This window comes from Phyllobates terribilis, unplaced genomic scaffold, assembly GCF_046119375.1.
Source record: "Phyllobates terribilis strain yellow unplaced genomic scaffold, ASM4611937v1 Scaffold_4__5_contigs__length_816908805, whole genome shotgun sequence".
Lineage (NCBI taxonomy): Eukaryota > Metazoa > Chordata > Amphibia > Anura > Dendrobatidae > Phyllobates > Phyllobates terribilis.
Window position 1 is genome coordinate 107,793,551 of NW_027362764.1, and position 27,198 is coordinate 107,820,748.

The following is a 27,198-nucleotide window of genomic DNA, read 5'->3' on the forward strand; positions in this document are numbered from 1 at the left end:
ATATTACTAGAGGCAGTAAGCTTAGATTAGTGGCACCACTCCAGCGATGAAATAAAAAAAAAAAACCCGCTGGACTGGTGCTTTAATTATTTTGTATTTAAACTGGAAAAAGGGGATTTTAATTTTTTTTTTAATCTTTTTACTTTTTTAGTCCCTTAAGGAATTTGAACCTGTGAACACATCATCACTTCTTCTATATGCTGCAGTGCTACTGAGCTTCACAGAAGGACTGAGACAGCAGCCATTGAGGGCTTCATCCATCGGCATCCTATGACTGCGTTGTGAGGGAGGAATGCCATAGGAGCGAGTGCATGCCGCACAGGCAATCAGTCCATTTATATGCTGCTGTTAGTGATTGACAATGACATTTAAGTGACTGTAAAGCAGCAAGGCTGAGTGTGTAATGGCATCTGCCAGGTATGGTGCAGGCTCAGCACCTGAGCCCGCTCATACATGGAGATTCAACGTAGTACATACTATTGCTTCCTATGTCAGGATTTAATTGGACAAAGCTACAGCTAACCTGGTATGTATGGCACTAGACCTATCACCAATCGGACCCCACCTATCATGATGGCCCATCCTTTTTCAATATTTTTTATTAGTATTAAAATATTTTATATATGGGGAAGGGAATTTAAGGAGGGAAGGGAAGGGATGATGGCCCATCCTAAGCCTAAGTTATTAATGTTTAAGTTCTGGGAAAACTTCTTTAATACTATGAAACGTCAAAGCCTTAGATGCTGAACAATGCGAGATATAAAAGTCAGTACCCGTTACTGAATGTCTGAGATTAAGCAATGGCAGCAACAGCCAACATGTGGGACGAGTAGACAGGATAGTCCATTGGCTAATGCACCGGTCATTGTGGCTAACAGTGAATTAAGGTCCATGAGGACCTTCACATCCCCATGGTCAGCTATCATCAAACACTCTCATTGCTCGTTATATGTCCTACACTGCATTTTTATGTATTTTTCTATTTTATATCAATGGAAATCCACCTCTCCTTAAATAATATCGATACCGTTGGTGATGATGGCCAAAGAAACGAACGTCCACTTGATTGTCTTCTCTCTGCATGATCTTAGCTGGCCAGAAGCCGAAGCCCTTCATCTTAGCCCAAACCAGCTCATGGTTGGGGATCTGTAATAAAATGCAACTGATCACTAGATCTGCTGTCATAACGCCAAGAAAAGAAAAACAAAGTGTCAATGGTGTCACATAAAGAGTCAACTTTTCAGCTCATATTGAACAGAAAAACATTCCTAAAATAACTTTTTTTGTGGACTGAAAGATCCTTTATAATGGGGAAGAAACCCCTCTTTTACATAGAACCAGGTCATGTGATCAGCTAATCACAGAGGGTTAGGGTGTTTTAATTTTAATTCATTAGGCTAGAATATGGAGGTAATAGTTCTATTGTTAGTGTTTCTCTGCAGCTTCACAGCATATACATTATATACTCTCTGCAGCATGGACAGTACATGCACACACAGTTCTGCTACATGCACATTTCTATACACACAGCTCTGTTACATGCACATTTCTATACACATACAGGTCTGCTATATGCACATTTCTATACACACACAGCTCTGCTACATGCACATTTATATATACACACAGCTCTGCTACATGTATTTATACACACACACAGCTCTGCTACATGCACATTTATACACTGCTCAAAAAAATAAAGGGAACACTCAAATAACACATCCTAGATCTGAATGAATGAAATATTCTCATTGAATACTTTGCTCTGTACAAAGATGAATATGCGGACAACAAAATCACACAAAAATCATCAATGGAAATCAAACTTATTAACCAATGGAGGCCTGGACTTGGTGTCACCCCCAAAATTAAAGTGGAAAAACACACTGCAAGCTGATCCAACTTTGATGTAATGTCCTTAAAACAAGTCAAAATGAGGCTCAGTATTGTGTGTGGCCTCCACGTGCCTGTATGACCTCCCTACAACGCCTGGGCATGCTCCTGATGAGGTTGCGGATGGTCTCCTGTGGGATCTCCTCCCAGACCTGGACTAAAGCATCCGCCAACTCCTGGACAGTCTGTGGTGCAACGTGACGTTGGTGGATGGAGCGAGACATGATGTCCCAGATGTGCTCAATCGGATTCAGGTCTGGGGAACGGGCGGGCCAGTCCATAGCTTCAATGTCTTCATCTTGCAGGAACTGCTGACACACTCCAGCCACATGAGGTCTGGCATTGTCCTGCATTAGGAGGAACCCAGGGCCAGCCGCACCAGCATATGGTCTCACAAGGGGTCTGAGGATCTCATCTCGGTACCTAATGGCAGTCAGGCTACCTCTGGCGAGCACATAGAGGGCTGTGCGGCCCTCCAAAGAAATGCCACAGAACACCAGGATTGGCAAAGTCGCCACTGGCGCCCTGTGCTCTTCACAGATGAAAGCAGGTTCACACTGAGCACATGTGACAGCCGTGACAGAGTCTGGAGACGCTGTGGAGGGCGATCTGCTGCCTGCAGCATCCTTCAGCATGACCGGTTTGGCAGTGGGTCAGTAATGGTGTGGGGTGGCATTTCTTTGGAAGGCCGCACAGCCCTCCATGTGCTCGCCAGAGGTAGCCTGACTGCCATTAGGTACCGAGATGAGATCCATAGACCCCTTGTGAGACCATATGCAGGTGTGGTTGGCCCAGGGTTCCTCCTAATGCAGGACAATGGCAGACCTCATGTGGCTGGAGTGTGTCAGCAGTTCCTGCAAGATGAAGGCATTGAAGCTATGGACTGGCCCGCCCGTTCCCCAGACCTGAATCCGATTGAGCACATCTGGGACATCATGTCTCGCTTTATACACCAACGTCACGTTGCACCATAGACTGTCCAGGAGTTGGCGGATGCTTTAGTCCAGGTCTGTGAGGAGATCCCACAGGAGACCATCCGCAACCTCATCAGGAGCATGCCCAGGCGTTGTAGGGAGGTCATACAGGCACGTGGAGGCCACACACAATACTGAGCCTCATTTTGACTTGTTTTAAGGACATTACATCAAAGTTGGATCAGCTTGCAGTGTGTTTTTCCACTTTAGTTCTGGGGTGACTCCAAATCCAGGCCTCCATTGGTTAATAAATTTGATTTCCATTGATGATTTTTGTGTGATTTTGTTGTCAGCACATTCAACTTTGTACAGAACAAAGTATTTAATGAGAATATTTCATTCTTTCAGATCTAGGATGTATTATTTGAGTGTTCCCTTTATTTTTTTGAGCAGACAGCTCTGCTACACAGTTCTGCTACATGCACATTTATATACACACAGCTCTGTTACATGCACATTTATATACACACAGCTCTGTTACATGCACATTTCTATACACACACAGCTCTGCTACATGCACATTTATATATACACACAGCTCTGCTACACGCACATTTATATAAACACAGGTCTGCTACATGCACATTTAAATACACATACAGATCTGCTACACGTACATTTATACACACACACACCTCTGCTTCATGTACATATATACGCACACACAGCTCTGCTACATGCACATTTATATATACACAGTGCTCTGCTACACGCACATTTATATAAACACAGGTCTGCTACATGCACATTTAAATACACATACAGATCTGCTACACGTACATTTATACACACACACCTCTGCTTCATGTACATATATAAGCACACACAGCACTGCTACATGCACATTTATATATACACATTGCTCAGCTACATGCACATTTATATATACACACAGCTCTGCTACATGCACATTTATATACACACAGCCGTGCAACATATACATTTATATGCGCACACAGCCCTGCTACATGCACATTTATATACACACAGCTCTGCTACATGCACATTTATATACACACAGCTCTGCTACATGCACATTTATATACACACAGCTCTGCTACATGCACATTTATATACACACAGCTCTGCTACATGCACATTTATATACACACAGCTCTGCTACTTGCATATTTATGGACAAACACAGCTCTGCTACATACACACACAGAAACTATATATTACCACATAAGACCGTTCCCTCTAGACTGATTAAATGACCTGAAACGTCCTCGAGCTGGTTGGTTAGAAGGTCCTGCAGCTGCTCAGCTTGTGCAGCCTCCGTTCAGGTCCTAGTAGGTTCCTCTCCTGCTCTACACCGATCACATAGACCAGGGTGGGGCAGGAGGACAGAAAGCAGTTTTTTCAGTGAATGGGAAGAACACAGTGTCAGCGTTTTCCTCCATCACAGGAAGCTGCATCCGGATTATAAGATGTGCACACTTTTTAGCAACAGTTATTCTAGCTAAAAAGTGCATCTTTTATTCTGAAAAATAAGGTAATTTGCTTCAAAATTTTGCACCATATCTGAAAGTACTCCTAGGAGTGTGTGCCTGTACACACAGTAATACCTTGGTTTTGAGAAATTAAGGTAAAAGCTGACATAAATACGTACACAAGGATAGCAGAACCAATTGTCAGGCCGAGCGTTCGACAAGTAGAAGCAATTTTTGCACAACTGCAGCTCATCCAACTGAAAGAAGAGAATAAAGTCGTCTTACACTGCTTAGAAAAAAATCATGAAGGGTTTTCTTTCCAAAAGAAGGATGAAGAGCAATGCAAGAGAAAAGTGAAGGAGTCGCCTATAGCAGATTATTGGGGTACTCGCTGCTCAGTGACTTTTCCACTTTTTGCTACTTTTAACACATAATACTGAACTTTTTTCGTTATTACACTTTCTTGGGTTACTATACATGATCTCTTTACATGCTCACCAGTATTTTATATTCCCAGTGTACCAACCAATGATATCATTTTTATACTATTTCTGATATAGTTGCAACATATTCTGCAGTGTAGTGCAGAGACCGTCATTATTTATTTTGCCTGCCCATAAAATGGGCTTAAAAGCTAATTTCCCTCTCAGAAACATGCATACAAGGGCCAATTTCATGAGGAGAAAGTAAGAGTGTGTGGGGAAAACAGAGGAGGAGAGAAAACCCATGTGAAGCAGGAAATTAGTTGGCACTACTTAATTGTTCCTCCTGGCACAGTTGTACAAACATTAAATTGGGTGATGGTGAACACACAGCAGTGGTGCTCAGTGTGCCGAAGGAGATGCAATAATCAATTCCAGTAGTAGAAGTATATGGGCAAGTGCTGAGGATTATTTTCTACTACTGGAATCCATTTATATGTTTAAGGGAGTCTGTCGGCACAGAGTGACTGTTCAAACCAAGCACAGGCGCTCGGTGCACCCTTGGTGTGGCCAAACAGTTCAGTGCACCTCGCACATACTTGTTTTTCATCTATCTTCCCCTCTTCTCTGATTGACAGCTCTCACTTTATAGAGCCAGGAAAGGGCAGAGACAGATGAAAACAAATAAGAAGGAGGGTGCAGTGTACCATATGGCCACGCCATGGTGCACCGAGTGCCAGTGCTTGGTTTGAATAGTCATTGTGTGCTGACCAACCTTTATAGGGAAACTGTCAGCAGGCTGGAACGCTCCCTCAGTACAGAGAGCCATACGGCCCGGACCAGCACTAAAGATCTCTGCTGCTGAGCACTAACTGCTTCCAAGCAACTTATTGCATTGTAAGGTCACAAAAGCAGTAAGGAAAGTCACAGGGGTGATGGGATGTGACCCCCTGTATACTCCTGTAATCAGGAGGAAGTCAGATGCACGTGGCAGTGAGCTTTGTACACTGTACATTAGGCTTCGTTCACACCTACTTTCAGTCATTCCATTTGTCTGTTCCAGTTTTAGGAAAAGACAAACAGAATTCATGTCAAAAAGGATGTGCTGCACAATTGATGCAAATGGAGCCGAGGGACCCCATTGGTCATTTTGGGGTCCGATTGGCTATCCAGTTTGTGTCAGTTCTTAGAACAGACGCATTACTGATCCCAGGCGGACCCCATAATAATCAACCGGCCCCTTGGAATTATTGTCAAAAACAGATAACTGATTCAATTTGTCTGTTCCCAAAAAATGTGCAAAACTAGGTGTGAACGCAGCCTAACACGCACTGTAAAAAAAAACTCACCAGCTGCCGTTTTCATTTACTCCATGTATCCGACCGTCCACACATAAGAGTATATTGGGGGAGCACATCCTCATCACCTCTGAGGCTTAAAGGGGTTTTTCCATGAGCAAAAGTTTGTTTTATTCACTAGATCTTGGAATAATAATAGTTTCTGCAATTGGATGTGTTTAAATAAATTGTTCCTGTGCTGAGATAATCTTATAAATGTGCCCTTGCTGTGTACTGTGTAATGGCTGTGTCTGACCGTACAGGAACATGGTCTGATCATACCACAGCTCCTGGGCAGGATGGGAAGCAAAAGAGTATACGGACATTACAGCAGGGGATCACAGCCGATTCTTTCTTTGAGGTAAAACATTGTTTGAAAACAGACAGTGAAATGTTTTACCTCACAGAAAGAATCAGTTCTGAAAGCCCCTTTAACGCCAGTGGAATTGTAGCCTTCATGTTTAACACTTCTGCTTCTACCGCTGCATCTTCTCCTCCCGGATACCCCGGCGCGGCTGGACTTACCTCATGACAAGTATCCTTGTACAGAACCTTTGCCACATCAGCCTGCTCACTGTCATCTGTAATTATAAGAGAGCGTGTTATCCCATGCAGCACACAATGATCATGCCTGCAGCGTCACGCTACAAAACCCCAGAACTGCCTCCTGCAAGCCTTGGACTGTTCCCCATATAGAAGGAAAAATCATATAGTGAATATACATGGAAGCATAAAATGTCATGTCTGCGCAAGTCATCAAAGGGCCCCGGCTCAGGGGTAACTGCAAGGTTTAGCTCCCGGCCCAGGATGTCCTGGAACCATGGCGGCTCTACGTGATGGCACTGGCACAATATGGTGCTACATGGCAGATTGGCTTTAGCTTGTCATTAGCAGGACCCCCAGCACAATGCCATAGTGTCCCTGCTGGGCTGAGGTCTATCGTGTTAATTAGGAGTTTAGAAACACGGCTGTTTTATTTCAAAAACTGTCACCGCACCGGTCGAAAGGTTGTGTATGTTACTGTAGCTCAGCTCAATGACGCACAGCTGCAATACCATGCACAACCTGCACACAGGTGTGGCGCTGTTTTGAAAGAAAGCATGCAGTATATTTCTAACTGTGGATGAGCCATTAAATCTACACTACATCAATCTGCACAGGCAATTGGGGGAGCTAATCGTGGTTCCAGTAATAAGGGGTGTAAACAATTCTAATAAAATGAGATGTTATCACCTGCCACAGAGGGGCAGAGGAGGCACAATATGTTCTCACTACCATCCCAAACACATGAGCTTTTATAATCCAAGTTAACAAATAAAGGGCATCACCTCCATAGAAAATAATGGTGTTGTGCAGAAGGAGCTGAGCGTCGGCTTTGAACTCATCGTAACTCTTGTACTTTCCTTCAGTTACTTTCTGGAAAACAAAAAAATGAAAGAGGTTACAGATTTGCTGGGGGAAAACGGAAGTAATTTCCTTGTAGAGTAAAAAGTGAAGAGTAAGTTTGGAATCCCTCAGAGCGGTAGTTAAGTGGACCTCAACGATCAATCCCAGGAACCTGATGCGACCCTCGAAGTGTAGGAAGGGGTCCCGTAAAGCATGGACTTCATTAAAGGGCTGCAAGGTAAGGTGCGATAAGACAAGTGTACACTGGTCCAGTATACAGTATAAGAGTGTGCGGAGAGTACTCTGTGGATGGGAGTACTTACACTAATCAGTTCACAAACTTAGGCCGTATTATGACTCCATATTACACAGAGCCATAATGGGACCCTACTGTACCCGTGTTCGCCTCTGATTAATAAGGTGGCTTATTTCATCAGATTCTGTCTGAATTGAACAGAAATAAAATGGCGGCATGTCGAGACCTGAAGAAGTCACAGCTCGCAGAACTGATCCTGAGTAAGAAACTTGCAAAAGTACATCCGACTTTAAAGAAGACGTAAAATGAAAACTAAATGGTACAGTTGAAACCAGACGTTTCCATACACTATATAAAAAGACACATATGCATGTTTTTCTCAATATCTGACATGAAACTAGAATAAACCTTTCCCGTTTTTTTGTCCACAATTTTCCACAAAAATTGTCCACAATTCTCTTCCTGATATCTTGGCTGATTTCTTTATACTTTCCCATGATGCTACACAAAGAAGCAATATGTTTCAGGTGTGCATTAAAATACATCCACAGGTGTGTCTCTAATTAGCTCAGATGTTGCCAAAACAAACCTATCAGAAGCTTCCAAACACATGACATCATCATATGGGCAGTCCAGAATTGTATAGGCATAGTAATCTTAGAGTATGTAAACTTTTGACTTTTCAGTAAGTAATAAAAATGCCTTAAAACTTTCTCTCTCTCTCATTATTCTGGCATTTGGCAAATATTAAAAATGATGGTAATCCTAATTGACCTAAAAAGGGAAAGGTTTATTATTAGTGATGATCTAGTATGTTTCATTAACCCTTTCCGGTGAGTACGCTTGGGTGCTCGCCGAGTATTTTGGCATGCTTGGGATGTCTTTTATTGTCGCCGCAGCTGCAAGTGTCACGGCTGTTAGACAGCTGTGACACATGCAGAGATTGATTGACGGACAGGCAAGCCCTGCATGTGTCACAGCTGTCTAACAGCCGTGACACTTGCAGCGACAATAAAAGAAATCCCGAACACCAAAATACTCGGTGAGCACCCGAGCGTACTCGCCGGAAAGGGTTAATGAAACATACTCGATCATCACTATTTATTAGGATTTCATGTCAGATATTGATAAAAACATGCATATGTGTCTTTTTATATAGTGTATGTAAACTTCTGGTTTCAACTGTATATTACAGGGTTTCTCACAGCCAGCCATAGCAAAATCCCAAATACACATAATGAATAGTGGATTTTCTTAAAAAAAAATATCCTCTACTGTAGCATATGTCATCACTTTATGATCAGAGGGGTCCAACCATTGGGTCTCTCACTGATCGTGAGAATAAAGTTACACGAAGGGCCCAATTCATCATTTGCAGGATTTTTTCGGTCACTTTTCTTTTTTATTGCCTTGCAGTATTCTTTAATTTTTCTTCAAAATAGCGCCCATGGATCATGAATTTTGCGCAAAATCAAAAATGCTCCATAAGATTCAGTCTTTGAAGTTAGCACAAAAAAAAAAAAAAAAGTTGAAACAATGCTGCAATATTTGCGCAAAATTTTAGACGTATATAAAATCATTGTTGGGGAGGACTGGAGAACATTTGTGCAAACATTTTACAAGTTTTTAAAAAGTTGCAATTGATGAATCAGTCGAAAACAGGGTCCTCGCTCCTCCTGTACCAGTCGCTGTCACATTGTGTTCAAGATTATTGTACTTGTTTTTGCTATGTATATCCCCTATCACATGTAAAGCGCCATGGAATAAATGGCTCTATAATAATAAATAATAATAATAAAACACCTGGAAATCCCAAACACCAGCAACTACAGAAAAGATAAAAACGGGCGGACAGATATTAAACAGAATTTAAAAAAGGCGGAAATTAAAAGAAAAATAAGGCACAAATGAAAAATGGGCAAAAATATTCTGCAACCCAAAGTGACAGGCGCTGAAAATGTCAATGTATGTGGCGGAAATCCAAAGCATTTCAGCAACTAAATCAGGTACAAAATCCACACATTTTTCCGTAGATTTGGCTTCGTCATTTTCGTTGTGGCAATTGTGGAGTGGATCAGTTTCACACGCATGTACGCCAGTGGTAAGAAGACTGTATAGAAACTGTGCTGCAGAAGCAGAAAATGATGTTGCACCAGAAATTAACCCCATATTGAAGACTATGTACTGAAATGACCAGTCTTTATGGTTCCTATAAAATGAAGAAACCCCTACAGATATTTGGATACCTCATTAATAGTGGTGACGTCGATGGCGGTGTGCACCAACCGTCGGTACATGGGGTGTTTGCTGTCCTTCCCTTTCTTGTTCAGCTCAATTGCCTGGAAAAGAATATATAGATTTTAGTTTAAAAGCCGATTTTCATGTATTCAGAAAGTATTCGTCAGTCAATAAGAGGCGCAGGCTCCGTGGTGATGATAGATCTGGAGAGCCTGAGTGCACATACAGTTCAGCATATACTACTTTCCATATAATGGGTATTAGTAAGAGCAGAACATACAGGGAATATCACACACAGCAGATAACAAGTATTCTGCCAGTACGAGACCACCGTTCTGTTACAGAAAATACATGTAATTTCTAAACAATATTGGGCCGTTCTATGAGCATTACAGGAGCTGTTTCTCCTCTTCCCGGATGCAAAAATGAAAAAAACAAGCAGGATTTCCTTGGATATAGTCTATGTAGGTTTTTATGCATAGGAAACATCATGGCTTTTCTGTATTGTTCTATTTATTTGCAAAGGAAGGAGATCCAAATGTTTTAGTCAAGTGCATCAAGAAATTGCAATAGTGAAAAACCCCTTGAAGTGTTAAAGGGGTTCTCCAGGCTTGGGGCTCAAGTGTACAGTCACTTTATGTGACTGCAGATTTGTAAATCCTCACAGCACACACACACTGCCTGCTGTCAGGATTTTCCAGTGCTGGGGTTGGGAGCGTGAGGTCATGTGACTGCAAGTATGCGGTTTACATACTTCCGGACACATTCCAACTAGATGTGTCCAGCCTTACTCAACTCACTGGTATTGAGCGAGGCTGCGCACGTCTAGTCGGCATGTGCCTGCATGTAAGCAAATCGCATACTCGCGGTCGCGCACCCACAGCTCCTAGAACACCCTCACAAGGCACTGTGAGGATTCATATAGAGTGACTGCAGACTTGAACCCCAAGCCTGGATAACCCGCTTAAGGCAAATCTGTCAGTACAAAATGACTGTTCAAACCAAACACAGGAGCTCGATGCACCTTGGCGTGGCCATATACGTTACTGCACCGCCTTACTTTCCATCCAGCTCTGCACTCCTCTGACTCCTGTAAAGCCAGAGCTGGCACTTAAGAAAGAGGGGGGCTGAGATAGATGGAAAACAAGTAGGTGGGGAGGTGTGTTGAGCTGTTTGGTCACACCAAGGGTGCACCGAGTGCCAGTGCTTGATTTGACCAGTCATTTTGCTGATAGAAAGAAGGGTTAGGTTCCGTCCACATCAAACTCATAAGCTGCAGATTTTCAGGAAAAAAAAATCTGCAACGTATTAAGACAGCAGCAATGTGCCATGTAATGGGTGAAAATTCTGGCAAATATGCAACATTTCTGCAAAGAAATCTACGACCCAGAACACACGATTTGGTGCAGATTTTTGACACTGCAAATTTCGCATGGAAAATCCGCAGCATATCTGTCCTGTGTGGACGTACCCTAAGGCTGAGCTCTGTGAATTCTCAAGCCAGTCACATCCACAAATTGTGGACACCGCTATGTCATTGTACACATCCTTGTGCTCATCTGCACCATGGATGGGAGCAGATCCATGTGCTGACACCAGAACTGTAAAACCAATGAGATTAGTGCATGTGATTGTTTTGGAAAGCCCTTCATGTAACCTGGCCCAATCACTTACACTGGTCTGTGTGCTGTATAATACACCGGGCTCCTAATCTAGAACATGTCTAGTAACAAGTACGGCACATGCACTCGGTCTGTGATGGCATAAGATCATAGTCAGACGTTAATGAGGATCTGTCACCAGGTCTGATCTATTGAACATATGTATTCCCCTCAATATAGCAATTTTGGAACAAATTTTCTTGTTGCTCCGTGTTCTGCGCTTCCTCAGTTACACCTCCTATAACTGGCTATAACCAATCAGCATTTCAGAGGGGCGAGTAAGTGTGTCAGCAGTGATTGGACAGTGTAAGCAGTGATTGGTCAGTGTCAGCGTGTCAGCAGTGATTGGACAGTGACAGCAGTGATTGGACAGTGTCAGCAGTGATTGGACAGTGTCAGCAGTGATTGGACAGTGTCAGCAGTGATTGGACAGTGTCAGCAGTGATTGGACAGTGTCAGCAGTGATAGCAGTGATTGGACAGTGTCAGCGTGTCAGCAGTGATTGGACAGTGTCAGCAGTGATTGGACAGTGTCAGCAGTGATAGCAGTGATTGGACAGTGTCAGCAGTGATTGGACAGTGTCAGCAGTGATTGGACAGTGTCAGCAGCATTGATTCGACAGTGCCAGCAGCAGTGATTGGACAGTGTCAGTGTGACAGCAGTGATTGGACAGTGTCAGTGTGACAGCAGTGATTGGACAGTGTCAGTGTGACAGCAGTGATTGGACAGTGTCAGTGTGACAGCAGTGATTGGACAGTGTCAGTGTGACAGCAGTGATTGGACAGTGTCAGTGTGACAGCAGTGATTGGACAGTGTCAGTGTGACAGCAGTGATTGGACAGTGTCAGTGTGACAGCAGTGATTGGACAGTGTCAGTGTGACAGCAGTGATTGGACAGTGTCAGTGTGACAGCAGTGATTGGACAGTGTCAGTGTGACAGCAGTGATTGGACAGTGTCAGTGTGACAGCAGTGATTGGACAGTGTCAGTGTGACAGCAGTGATTGGTCAGTGTCAGCAATGATTTGACAGTAAGATTTGGTGAAGTATTTCAAGTTATATAAATATGTCTCTCCATTATGTGGGGTAATTTACCGGACCTCGGTATATATTCCTGTGTGTTGCTGTTTTCAATTACATAGTTTATTATCATCAGACCATACTGTGTTTCCTATCCCCACTTTTTTTGTTTGGAGGTTTATTTTCTTGTCTATTTTATTATATTTTTTATTTATTATTTGAAATAAAATTGTGAGCATTTTATCCTTACATTGTCAGAATCTCTTCTTATCTGGCGGTTATATGCCGTTATAGATCTTTTTGTGGTAGAATAATTTTGAAGGTGTCTGACCCTATGTTATTGGGCTGTTTTTGGATTTAATTGATTTGACAGTGTCAGCAGTGATTGGACAGCGCCAGCGTGTCAGCAGTGATTGGACAGCGTCAGCGTGTCAACAGTGATTGGACAGCATCAGCGTGTCAACAGTGATTGGACAGTGTCAGTGTGACAGCAGTGATTGGACAGTGTCAACAGTGATTGGACAGTGTCAGTGTGACAGCAATGATTGGACAGTGTCAGCAGTGACTGGACAGCGTCAGGGTGACAGCAGTGATTGAAAGGTGACAGCAGTGGCTGGACAGCGCCAGGGTGACAGCAGTGGCTGGACAGCGCCAGGGTGACAGCAGTGGCTGGACAGCGAAAGGGTGACAGCAGTGGCTGGACAGCGCCAGGGTGACAGCAGTGGCTGGACAGCGCCAGGGTGACAGCAGTGGCTGGACAGCGCCAGGGTGACAGCAGTGGCTGGACAGCGCCAGGGTGACAGCAGTGGCTGGACAGTGTCAGCAGTGATTGGACAGTGTCAGCAGTGACTGGACAGTGTCAGCAGCGACTGGACAGTGTCAGCAATTATTGGACAGTGTCAGTGTGTCAACAGTGATTGGACAGTGTCAGCAGTGATTGGACAGTGTCAGCAGTGATTGGACAGTGTCAGCAGTGACTGGACAGTGTCAGCAGTGACTGGACAGTGTCAGCAGTGACTGGACAGTGTCAACAGTGACTGGACAGTGTCAGCAATTATTGGACAGTGTCAGTGTGACAGCAGTGATTGGACAGTGTCAACAGTGATTGGACAGTGTCAGCAGTGATTGGACAGTGTCAGCAGTGATTGGACAGTGTCAGCAGTGACTGGACAGTGTCAGCAGTGATTGGACAGTGTCAGCAGTGATTGGACAGTGTCAGCAGTGACTGGACAGTGTCAGCAGTGACTGGACAGTGTCAGTGTGTCAATAGTGATTGGACAGTGTCAGTGTGACAGCAGTGATTGGACAGTGTCAGCAGTGATTGGACAGTGTCAACAGTGACTGGACAGTGTCAGCAATTATTGGACAGTGTCAGTGTGACAGCAGTGATTGGACAGTGTCAGCAGTGAATGGACAGTGTCAGCAGTGACTGGACAGTGTCAGCAGTGACTGGACAGTGTCAGCAGTGACTGGACAGTGTCAGCAGTGACTGGACAGTGTCAGCAGTGACTGGACAGTGTCAGCAGTGATTGGACAGTGTCAGCAATTATTGGACAGTGTCAGCAATTATTGGACAGTGTCAATGTGTCAGCAGTAATTGGACAGTGTCAGCAGTGATTGGACAGTGTCAGCAGTGATTGCACAGTGTCAGCAGTGATTGCACAGTGTCAGCAGTGATTGGAGAGTGTCAATGTGTCAGCAGTGATTGGAGAGTGTCAGTGTGCCAGCAGTGATTGGAGAGTGTCAGTGTGCCAGCAGTGATTGGAGAGTGTCAGTGTGCCAGCAGTGATTGGAGAGTGTCAGTGTGCCAGCAGTGATTGGAGAGTGTCAGTGTGCCAACAGTGATTGGACAGTGTCAGTGTGCCAACAGTGATTGGACAGTGTCAGTGTGCCAACAGTGATTGGACAGTGTCAGTGTGCCAACAGTGATTGGACAGTGTCAGTGTGTCAACAGTGATTGGACAGTGTCAGTGTGTCAACAGTGATTGGACAGTGTCAGTGTGTCAACAGTGATTGGACAGTGTCAGTGTGTCAACAGTGATTGGACAGTGTCAGTGTGTCAACAGTGATTGGACAGTGTCAGCAGTGATTGGACAGTGTCAGCAGTGATTGGACAGTGTCAGCAGTGATTGGACAGTGTCAAGAGTGACTAAACAGTGTCAGCAGTGACTGGACAGTGTCAGCAGTGACTGGACAGTGTCAGCAGTGACTGGACAGTGTCAGCAGTGATTGGACAGTGTCAGCAATTATTGGACAGTGTCAGTGTGTCAATAGTGATTGGACAGTGTCAGTGTGACAGCAGTGATTGGACAGTGTCAGCAGTGATTGGACAGTGTCAGCAGTGATTGGACAGTGTCAGCAATTATTGGACAGTGTCAGTGTGTCAAGAGTGATTGGACAGTGTCAGCAGTGATTGGACAGTGTCAGCAATTATTGGACAGTGTCAACAGTGATTGGACAGTGTCAACAGTGATTGGACAGTGTCAACAGTGATTGGACAGTGTCAACAGTGATTGGACAGTGTCAACAGTGATTGGACAGTGTCAATGTGTCAGCAGTGATTGGACAGTGTCAGCAGTGATTGGACAGTGTCAGCAGTGATTGGATAGTGTCATCAGTGATTGGACAGTGTCAGTAGTGATTGGACAGTGTCAATGTGTAAGCAGTGATTGGACAGTGTCAGCAGTGATTGGACAGTGTCAGCAGTGATTGGATAGTGTCAGCAGTGATTGGACAGTGTCAACAGTGATTGGACAGTGTCAACAGTGATTGGACAGTGTCAGCAGTGATTGGATAGTGTCAGCAGTGATTGGACAGTGTCAACAGTGATTGGACAGTGTCAACAGTGATTGGACAGTGTCAACAGTGATTGGACAGTGTCAACAGTGATTGGACAGTGTCAACAGTGATTGGACAGTGTCAATGTGTCAGCAGTGATTGGACAGTGTCAGCAGTGATTGGACAGTGTCAGCAGTGATTGGACAGTGTCAACAGTGATTGGACAGTGTCAACAGTGATTGGACAGTGTCAACAGTGATTGGACAGTGTCAATGTGTCAGCAGTGATTGGACAGTGTCAGCAGTGATTGGACAGTGTCAGCAGTGATTGGACAGTGTCAGCAGTGATTGGATAGTGTCAGCAGTGATTGGACAGTGTCAGTAGTGATTGGACAGTGTCAATGTGTAAGCAGTGATTGGACAGTGTCAAGAGTGATTGGACAGTGTCAATGTGTCAGCAGTGATTGGACAGTGTCAGTGTGTCAGCAGTGATTGGACAGTGTCAGTGTGTGTCAGCAGTGATTGGACAGTGTCGGTGTGTCAGCAGTGATTGGACAGTGTCGGTGTGTCAGCAGTGATTGGACAGTGTCGGTGTGTCAGCAGTGATTGGACAGTGTCGGTGTGTAAGCAGTGATTGGACAGTGTCGGTGTGTAAGCAGTGATTGGACAGTGTCAGTGTGTGTCAGCAGTGATTGGACAGTGTCAGTGTGTGTCAGCAGTGATTGAGCAGTGTCAGTGTGTGTCAGCAGTGATTGGACAGTGTCAGTGTGTGTCAGCAGTGATTGCAGAGTGTCAGTGTGTGTCAGCAGTGATTGAGCAGTGTCAGTGTGTGTCAGCAGTGATTGAGCAGTGTCAGTGTGTGTCAGCAGTGATTGGACAGTGTCAGTGTGTGTCAGCAGTGATTGGACAGTGTCAGTGTGTGTCAGCAGTGATTGGACAGTGTCAGTGTGTGTCAGCAGTGATTGGACAGTGTCAGTGTGTGTCAGCAGTGATTGAGCAGTGTCAGTGTGTGTCAGCAGTGATTGGACAGTGTCAGTGTGTGTCAGCAGTGATTGGAGAGTGTCAGTGTGTGTCAGCAGTGATTGCAGAGTGTCAGCAGTGATTGGACAGTGTCAGTGTGTGTCAGCAGTGATTGGACAGTGTCAGTGTGTGTCAGCAGTGATTGGACAGTGTCAGTGTGTGTCAGCAGTGATTGCAGAGTGTCAGTGTGTGTCAGCAGTGATTGGACAGTGTCAGTGTGTGTCAGCAGTGATTGGACAGTGTCAGTAGTGATTGGAGAGTGTCAGTGTGTGTCAGCAGTGATTGCAGAGTGTCAGCAGTGATTGGACAGTGTCAGTGTGTGTCAGCAGTGATTGGACAGTGTCAGTGTGTGTCAGCAGTGATTGGAGAGTGTCAGTGTGTGTCAGCAGTGATTGGACAGTGTCAGTGTGTGTCAGCAGTGATTGAGCAGTGTCAGTGTGTGTCAGCAGTGATTGGACAGTGTCAGTGTGTGTCAGCAGTGATTGCAGAGTGTCAGCAGTGATTGGAAAGTGTCAGTGTGTGTCAGCAGTGATTGGACAGTGTCAGTGTTTGTCAGCAGTGATTGGACAGTGTCAGTGTGTGTCAGCAGTGATTGGGCAGTGTCAGTGTGTGTCAGCAGTGATTGCAGAGTGTCAGCAGTGATTGGACAGTGTCAGTGTGTGTCAGCAGTGATTGGACAGTGTCAGTGTGTGTCAGCAGTGATTGCAGAGTGTCAGTGTGTGTCAGCAGTGATTGGACAGTGTCAGTGTGTGTCAGCAGTGATTGAGCAGTGTCAGTGTGTGTCAGCAGTGATTGCAGAGTGTCAGCAGTGATTGGACAGTGTCAGTGTGTGTCAGCAGTGATTGGACAGTGTCAGTGTGTGTCAGCAGTGATTGGAGAGTGTCAGTGTGTGTCAGCAGTGATTGCAGAGTGTCAGTGTGTGTCAGCAGTGATTGGACAGTGTCAGTGTGTGTCAGCAGTGATTGGACAGTGTCAGTGTGTGTCAGCAGTGATTGGACAGTGTCAGTGTGTGTCAGCAGTGATTGGACAGTGTCAGTGTGTGTCAGCAGTGATTGGACAGTGTCAGTGTGTGTCAGCAGTGATTGGAGAGTGTCAGTGTGTGTCAGCAGTGATTGCAGAGTGTCAGTGTGTGTCAGCAGTGATTGGACAGTGTCAGTGTGTGTCAGCAGTGATTGGACAGTGTCAGTGTGTGTCAGCAGTGATTGGACAGTGTCAGTGTGTGTCAGCAGTGATTGGACAGTGTCAGTGTGTGTCAGCAGTGATTGGACAGTGTCAGTGTGTGTCAGCAGTGATTGGACAGTGTCAGTGTGTGTCAGCAGTGATTGGACAGTGTCAGTGTGTGTCAGCAGTGATTGGACAGTGTCAGTGTGTGTCAGCAGTGATTGGACAGTGTCAGTGTGTGTCAGCAGTGATTGGACAGTGTCAGTGTGTGTAGGGACACACCTTCATTTCTAGGAGGAAGAACTGATGTACAGCAGAACGCTGAGCTATAGGGAAAGATGCTAATTCCGGCACATTACCATACAGCCATGTCAGGAGGGAGGACAGATCCTCTATAATGTCTTTCCAATCAGCAATTCAATAAATTATTCCTTCAATATGACGGGTACTGGCTGCTGCCGTAATGAAGGAATGATTAGCTGATACAGAGGTACTGTGATCTCCTCAAATGAAAGTCTTTTCTGTATCATGCGCGGCAGGCCTAGAAGTCACGGCTCAGATATCAAGCTTTAGGGCTCACACAGCGGATACATCGGATGAGTGCTGACGAGTTTTATCTGATTGCACACGGACCAATGTTATTCAATGGAGCAGTGCAGATGCAAGATTTTTTTCACTGACAGAATTGGACAGAGAGAAAAAAAACCCCAGCATGCTGCGATTTCATTTTAAAGCCAGATACCACTCACCCATTTAAGTTTGTGGGTGCGTGGAAAACATCGGACTGCACTCGGATGACATCTGAGTGGAGTCTGATTTTCAGGAACTCATAGAATGGAGAAATTTTGTTCTCCATCTTCTCCTCACAGTGTGCTATGGAATTGGATCACACTCTGCTGACACTCAGATCAAGCATCAATCGTCCTGATTCTCTCGGATGAGAGAACCTACGGCAGTCTGACCGCAGCCTTACTGACCACCGGGCAGTTAGTATCATTAGTGATGGAGTAAGGCCTCATTCACATGTCCACTGTTCTTCTACGAGAGATATCTGTGATTTTTTGAGGACAAGTCTTAGGCTATGTTCACACATCATGGTTTTTTCAGCGGTTTTTTATGCAAATTTTCAGCTGCCTTTTACAGCACCAGCAAAGTCTATGAGAAACCAGAATTCTCTGTTCATACATCATGGGTTTTTTTTGTTCAGGATTTTGTGCTTTGCATGTTTTTTCAGCGTTTTTTCACCCACAGGAAGTAATGGGTGTTGAAAAAAAAGATTAAAATTTGTATCAGCGTTTTTGATGCCAAAATTGAATGGCGTTCTTTTTTTTCACAGAACTTTATGTAAATGCATAAAAAGAGACAGAAGGACAGTGAAAAAAACACTGAAAAAACGCACCAAAAACTAATCAAAAAAGCACCAAAACTGCAAGAAAAATCCTGAACAAAATGCCCTTGAAGATCAGGTTTTGCTGCAGAAAATTGACGCCAAACATAGGCTAATATTGAGAGGAGTGTCAAATCAGCAATGCAAGTCTATGGGTCCGTGAAAAAAATGGGACTGCACTTGGATGACATCCGAGTGCGATCTGATTTTCACGGACTGTCAGTCACATAGGAGAAGGTGGAGAAACTTTTGTTTTTCTCCATGTATGAGAAAAACTGATAGCAGTCGGCTCAAACTCTGATCAAAATACATAAGTGAGAAAAACTGAAGTCTGAACGAGGCCTAACGCAGCCCATGGTCGTACTCTGCCCTATCGCTTTACATTAGTCAGTCACACTCCATACACATTATCTAGATGGCCACAGACATGGCAGAAGCTTGGCTAAAACAATCTACTACGACGTCTGCAAAGAAATAAGGCAGCGAGGAAATAAAAATAAGACATGCATGTGAGAACCGAGGCGGCTCCTGCAAGATGTGATTACCATGTGCTTGAGACGACGCTGAGGGAATCAGCTTACTAGAAGTATCACCTACCCTCTCCTTCATACGGGACACAATGAATCGCAGGTATTTACCCATCTCCTGCTTGTTGGCGTTTTTCTTCTTCATAGTCTAAAGAACAAAGGAAAAATAAAAGGTACTAGAGCCGCCGCCACTGCCATGTGAGCGCCCCCAGGAGACGTGCAGGGTATAGACGACAAAGAAATAGGTGTCGGCTGCCTGGTAGAATGCAGAATGTGAACGGAGACAGAAACACAGCGTGTCCGCGGAGTGTAAACCTGCCGTTAGTTTGGTAGGAATGTAAGAAGCAGAGCTCAGACAGAAGGGAGTAAGTCTGCAACATCAGACTACGCAGAGTTTCTTTGTGGTCTGTTACCAAGGAGATACATGGAGTGCACAGGAGCTGCAGAATCAAATTGTTAGGACATTTTTAATCAATGCCTGTTGCATATTTGGTCGTCTTTTCATTTCTACATTTAAAAAAAAAAAAATACATATATTTTCTTTTTTTTGTGTAGCCACATAAGGGCTTGTTTTTACAGTATGTGTTATATTTTTTTAATGGCACCATTGTGGAGCCCATATAAAACAGGAAACATTAAATAGGGAACAGCAACAGTTCTGCTGTTATTATTATTGGGGGGGGGTTTAAAGATGCATTATCAATGTCAGCACTTGATGGACCTGTATGAGGACTTTAATTGCTGCTATTTGGTTACTGCTTTATTCCACCTTTCAGGAGAGATGTAATTTACAAGCATTGCTCTGTTTTTTGTTTTTTTTAACAGCGCTCATTGCGCTGGATAGATGATGTGTTCATTATACTGATTGTTACGCATGTTTAGCTTTGTTTTACATTCTGTTTTCTAAAGTTTTTTTATTTTTTTTTCTTACCCCTTAGTAACACTGGGGAACTTGAACATCTCAATCTCCTGATTGCTTAAGTATTGTGGGATGTATTACGCCGGTTAATATTGGGCTATGTACACACCGAATTTTTTTTGAAGTGGCCAAAAACGACAGGTTTTTCAAGTGGAAACTGCTTGAAAAATTAAAACCGCATGAAGTTTTTGGAAGATTTTTTTGTTTCTTTAAGCTAATTTCAAAAGTTTTGGAAGTTTTATTTTCCTGAAGCTTATTTTGCAGCCTTCTGATTGGACCGTGTCTAGCTCTGAGCGTTTTACATCAAAAAAGTGACATGCAGTTTATTTTTTTACCTGGAACATAAAAAGACCTGCACCTGACGAACTGCACCTGACGAAACAGAGGAATGGAAGCATGTGACCCACAGAAGCAGGAGGATCGAGAGGCAGTCAGCACCCATACTGCTCAGGAACCAGTACCAGGCTCTCACGCAGGAGAACCATGAAGAAATACAGCAAAATAAGACTTTGCCAGCAATGAATAACCTTGTAAGTCCTCAGAATCCTCCTGGATGGAGAAAGAAGAATGTTGTGAAGAAAAAACGGAGAGTGGTGGTCATGGGGGATTCCCTGTTAAGAGGAACAGAGGCCACTATCTGCAGACCAGACATAACCTCAAGAGAAATGTGCGGTCTTCCAGGAGCAAAAATTAAAGATGTGTCTGACAGGATATCAAGACTCTTCAGACCTACAGATCACTACCCATTCCTGCTAATACATGTGGGGACAAATGACACCGCAAGAAAGGACCTGGAAACCATCTGCAGTGACTTTGAAGACTTGGGCAAGAAAGTGAAAGAATTGGGAGCGCAGGTGGTCTTCTCATCCATCCTCCCAGTGGATGGCCATGGAACAATGAGGTGGAATAAGATTCTACAGGTGAACAACTGGCTACGTCGATGGTGCCGTCAACAAGGATTTGGATTTCTGGATCACGGAATGAATTATCTATACGATGGACTACTTGCTAGAGATGGGGTGCACCTTACGAAGACTGGAAAACATGTATTTGGAAGTCGCCTTGCTACACTCATCAGGAGAGCTTTAAACTAGAACAATGTGGGAAGGGAAGCAAAAGGCCAGAAAAAGCCATACAGCTGACAAATACTATTGAGATCTCTGCTACTGGAAGTGGAAAGGAAGAACAAAGACAAAACAATTTAAATAATAAAAATATGGGAGGAAGAGAAACCAATCACAAACTAAAATGTTTTTATACAAATGCACAAAGCATGGGCAACAAACAAGGAGAATTAGAACTACTAATGCAGGAAAAGGAATATGATGTCATTGGAATCACTGAAACTTGGTGGGACGATACACATGATTGGAATAAAAGGCTAAAAGGATACAACTTATTTGCAAGAAACAGACTTGATAAACGAGGAGGAGGTGTTGCATTGTATGTTAGAAAAGCGTATATCTGCACAGAGATTGAAGCAGAGACTGGGAGTTCTGTGGAAACTGTTTGGGTAAGAATACAAGGAGAGAACAACGGAAAGGACACCATTGTAGGCATTTACTACAGGCCACCTGGGCAAGCTGAAGATATGGATGAACTCTTTATGTATCAAATGACCAAGTTCTCCAAAAAATATGACGTAGTGGTCATGGGAGATTTCAACTATCCAGACATTTGTTGGGAATCTCTCTCAAGTAAAACTAACAGGTCAAGCAAATTCTTATCCTCTCTTGCTGACAACTTTATCTTCCAAAAGGTAGGGGAGAAAACAAGGGGATCTGCTACTTTGGATCTAATCCTTATAAACAGGGAGGAAATGGTTGAGGAGGTAAAGGTGGCTGGGACCCTAGGAGGCAGCGATCATGCTATTATAGAATTTTGGATAACTAGAGGAGGAAGACATGTGAAGACTCAAACTTCAAGGTTAGATTTTAGAAAGGCAGATTTTAAGAGACTCAGAAAGAGAATAGGAGGGATCCAATGGCTGGATGTCCTTAAGGACAAAAATGTCCAGGAAGGATGGGAAATTTTTAAAAATGAGATTCTCAAAGCACAATCGTTAACAATCCCGAAAAGTAGGAAGAATGGGAAGCATTTAAGGAAACCAGGATGGATGAACACAGAACTTAAACACATGCTAAAAAGAAAGAAAGAAATGTTTATTAAATGGAAAGAGGGAGGCATATCTAAAGAAGATTATAATGCAGTCTGCAGATCCTGCAGGACACGTATCAGGTTAGCTAAAGCTGACAATGAATTAAGGCTTGCAAGAGATGTCAAAAGCAATAAAAAAGGATTTTGGGGGTATGTCAAAAGTAAAAGAAAAGTCAAAGATGCTATAGGATTTTTACAGGATGAAAATGGAGAAATGGTAAGAGAGGATGTTGAGAAGGCCGAACTTTTTAATTCCTATTTTGCATCTGTTTTCTCTCAGAAAGAAAATGTAACATCAACTGATCTTCACTGTCCTTTCAAAGGAATAGAGGAATCAAAGTTATCTGTAAACAGAAAGATTGTGAGGGAATATTTAGCTAACATAAATGAGTTCAAGTCTCCAGGTCCAGATGAATTACACCCCAGAGTACTGAAGGAGATCGTAGAAGAAATTTTAGAACCACTCTCCATAATCTTTGAAAATTCTTGGAGAACAGGAGAAGTCCCAGAAGACCGGAGAAGAGCAAATGTTGTTCCTATCTTCAAAAAGAGGAAGAAGGTGGACCCAGGGAACTATAGGCCGGTGAGTCTGACTTCTATACCAGGAAAGATCTTTGAACAAATTATTAAACAACATGTATGTAAGTACCTGGATAAGAATGAAGTGATTAACCAGAGTCAGCATGGGTTTGTAACTAACAAGTCATGTCAGACTAACTTAATTTCCTTCTATGACAGAATCACTGACTGGGTGGATCAGGGAAATGCTGTAGATATAGTATATCTTGACTTCAGCAAAGCATTTGACAAAGTATCTCACACCATCCTTATTGAAAAAATGACCAAGTATGCAATGGACCAGGCAACTGTTAGGTGGATTCATAACTGGCTTAGTGATCGGACTCAAAGGGTGGTTGTAAATGGCTTCACATCCAACTGGATGAATGTCTCAAGTGGGGTACCACAGGGCTCCGTCCTGGGACCTGTATTGTTCAACATCTTTATCAATGATTTAGATGAAGGAATTGAGGGTAAACTGATTAAATTTGCTGATGACACAAAGCTAGGAGGGATAGCTAATACTAGAGAAGAGAGAGAGAGGATTCAAAAAGACCTAAATAAACTGGAGCAGTGGGCAGCAACCAACAGAATGGTTTTTAACAGGGAAAAATGCAAAGTACTACATCTGGGCAATAAAAATGAAAAAAGCATATACAGAATGGGAGGAATAGAGCTAAGCAACAGTACATGTGAAAAAGACTTAGGTATACTAATAGATCATAGACTAAACATGAGTCAACAGTGTGATGCAGCAGCAAAAAAGGCAAATACAATTCTGGGATGTATTAACAGAAGCATACAGTCTAGATCACGTGAAGTCATTATCGGACTTTACTCCTCTTTGGTCAGACCTCATCTGGAATACTGTGTACAGTTTTGGGCACCACATTTTAAAAAAGACATAGACAAACTGGAGCAAGTTCAGAGAAGAGCGACCAGAATGGTGACTGGTCTGCAAACCATGTCCTATGAGGAACGGTTGCAGGATTTGGGAATGTTTAGCTTGCAAAAAAGAAGACTGAGAGGAGACTTAATAGCTGTCTACAAATATGTCAAGGGCTGTCACATTGTAGAAGGATCATCTTTATTCTCATTTGCACAAGGAAAGACTAGAAGCAATGGGATGAAACTAAATGGGAGGAGACACAGATTAGATATTAGAAAAAACTTTTTGACAGTTAGGGCGATTAATGAGTGGAACAGGCTGCCAGAGAGGTGGTGAGTTCCCCTTCAATGGACGTCTTCAAACAGAGGCTGGACAGACATCTGTCTGAGATGATCTAGTGAATCCTGCTTTGAGCAGGGGGTTGGACCAGATGACCCAGGAGGTCCCTTCCAACTCAACCATTCTATGATTCTATGATTCTAAGACTAAACAAATGAACAGTACAATGGTTTTACAATAGAAATGAATAGGAAGATTCCTTCAAGCGGTTTTTTGGAGCTATATTTCAAATGTATTTTGGAGAGGACCTATTCCAAAAGTCTCCTCAACAAACTTCGTGTGCAGATACTCCTAGTATTTTTGAGAAAGTCAAAACCGGTGATTTTTCTGTTTTTTTGAAGTGGACCAGCTCAAAAAAAATCCTCAAAAAGCTCTGTGTGCACAACACCTAAAAGGGTATTCCCATCCCCAAGGTCCTATCCCAATATACAGTAGGTGTAATAATAATATTAGCAAATACCTTCAATTAGAAATGTAGGATAGGGCATAGTTCCCCTGATAGCATATGTAGCTTACCTCATGTGCAGGGCATTGCAGTAGCTCTGGTATCCATGGTTACCACCACTAGCAACTAACTCACTATTTGAGTGGTTGTAACCATGGATACCTAAGCTACTGCAATGCCCTGCAGATGGGGTAAGCAACATAGCTAATCAGAAGAACTATCCTACATTTCTAATTGGAAGTATTTGCTAATATTATTATTACACCTACTACATATTGGGATAGGATCTTAGAGATGGGAATACCACTAAAGGTCAGGCAGGGTCCAGTAGTCTTCCATACATGGCGGACCTGCAGGCTATTGTGAAACGTGTGTCCACTTTAGATATTTGTACAATCTCACATTCAGGATTTGCTATTTTTACAATTCCCAGTATTAGAATGCCTCCAATAGATGGGATTTATGTATTCACACATTCAAAAAAATGTTTTTTTGTTTTGTTATATTCATTTTGTATATACCATTTACATATGGAATCAGACGCTAAATACATGACCTTACCTTGCAAACTGGGCACTGCCAGTGATTACTGCTATCCCTGAGTCTTAAATCATCAGGCAAACATTTAGGGTGGTACACACGGAAACACTGGTCACATATCATCACCTCTCCGGGGGAATGACATTCAAAACAGTACCAGTCATGAGTCTCTGGCTCCCAATCCTAGGAGAAACACATGGTTATTTGGCAAGGCAATAGGTCGTGTAGCTGAACCTAAAGTTTCAATTAGCCATTAGAGGATAACCCGTCAGGGCTGCAAGAGCGTGCAATGTGTTGCTCTTCAATTCTAGCGGTAGCCTTTAAGCCTCTGCATAATGAAATATGAATAGTAGTAGTAGGAAATCGTGTCATCAGCATTAAGATTAATTAAAAGGGCCGTATGGGAGTAGAAAAAGGGGCCGCAGCATGTAAATGAACTCTCCTCCAGAAGGGAAACACCTATCGGAGTTCGCTACGGTGTAAATCCATATCGGACACTTCAACAACCCTGGTGACATGACTATTAGCCAAACCAGAAAGCCATCTCATGCTGTTAAAGGGTCAGATATTGACTTATAAAAAGGTAGCCACCTCTGCCAGGCAGCACTTCACAAACCGGGCTTGTAATTCCAGCTCAGGTGTAATACCAGACAGATCCTATGGCCAAAAGTGGCGCTGTTTGTGATGCGTAAAGATAAAAATAAAGTTTTTTTTTATCTAATCTCAGCCATCCCCCACTAAGTGAATGTTACCATGGTCCTGATTTGGAAGTTTTCCTCTATCCTTGTAATATTGTAACACAGACTTTCTCTTGATCCTGCTATGCACCACTGATAAAATAATGAAAAATGTGTCCTGTCTCCTATACCGCACTCCTCAACCTCAACTATGTCTTATAATAAGTAAAATATTTATAACAAGGGCTCTTATACTGCACGCTAGAGCTGAGGAGTCCCTTATTGCTGACAGTCCACACTGCAGAAACTAAGAATATGGTGTAAACTGGTTAAATAAATAGAGGCCCTGCACCATATTAAAGAGAGTCTGTCAGCACAAAATAACTGTTCAACCCAAACACAGGCGCTCAGTGGACCCTTGGTGCGGCCTGACAGCTCAGTGCACCCTTGGTGCGGCCTGACAGCTCAGTGCACCCTTGGTGCGGCCTGACAGCTCAGTGCACCCTTGGTGCGGCCTGACAGCTCAGTGCACCCTTGGCGCGGCCTGACAGCTCAGTGCACCCTTGGCGCGGCCTGACAGCTCAGTGCACCCTTGGCGCGGCCTGACAGCTCAGTGCACCCTTGGCGCGGCCTGACAGCTCAGTGCACCCTTGGCGCGGCCTGACAGCTCAGTGCACCCTTGGCGCGGCCTGACAGCTCAGTGCACCCTTGGCGCGGCCTGACAGCTCAGTGCACCCTTGGCGTGGCCTGACAGCTCAGTGCACCCTTGGCGTGGCCAGACAGCTCAGTGCACCCTTGGCGTGGCCAGACAGCTCAGTGCACCCTTGGCGTGGCCAGACAGCTCAGTGCACCCTTGGCGTGGCCAGACAGCTCAGTGCACCCTTGGTGTGGCCTGACAGCTCGCTCAGTGCACCCTTGGCATGGCCAGACAGCTCGCTCAGTGCACCCTTGGTGTGGCCGGACAGCTCAGTGCATAATCCCCACTGGAGTCAGATAGAAAACAAGTTGGTGGGAAGGTGCACTAAGCTGTCAGGCCCCATCAAGGGAGCACCAAGCACTCCTGCTTGCTTTGAACAGTCATTTTGTGCTGACAGTGTCTTTAATTTATGCTTAAGTTTAAAGGGGTTAGTTGTAAAGTACTTACAACTATACTTTTATTTCCAAGGGTGCCTCTATTTGAAGGTA

At 43.8% G+C, this 27,198-nt stretch overlaps 1 protein-coding gene across 4 annotated transcripts in view; it reads right to left on the reverse strand.

Annotated features, from left to right (window-relative positions):
• The window catches only part of ZMYND11 (zinc finger MYND-type containing 11), a 70,438-nt gene that overhangs the window by 12,517 nt on the left and 30,723 nt on the right, over positions 1–27,198 (reverse strand). For all 4 annotated transcript variants that reach the window (XM_073677672.1, XM_073677671.1, XM_073677669.1 and 1 more), the window contains 7 exons: positions 25,358–25,519; positions 19,560–19,637; positions 9,948–10,040; positions 7,388–7,475; positions 6,585–6,640; positions 4,480–4,557; positions 1,028–1,146 (listed from right to left, as the gene is read on the reverse strand). In XM_073677672.1, coding sequence (XP_073533773.1) covers positions 1,028–1,146; positions 4,480–4,557; positions 6,585–6,640; positions 7,388–7,475; positions 9,948–10,040; positions 19,560–19,637; positions 25,358–25,519 — 674 coding nt within the window. The remainder of the gene's footprint in view (positions 1–1,027; positions 1,147–4,479; positions 4,558–6,584; positions 6,641–7,387; positions 7,476–9,947; positions 10,041–19,559; positions 19,638–25,357; positions 25,520–27,198) is intronic.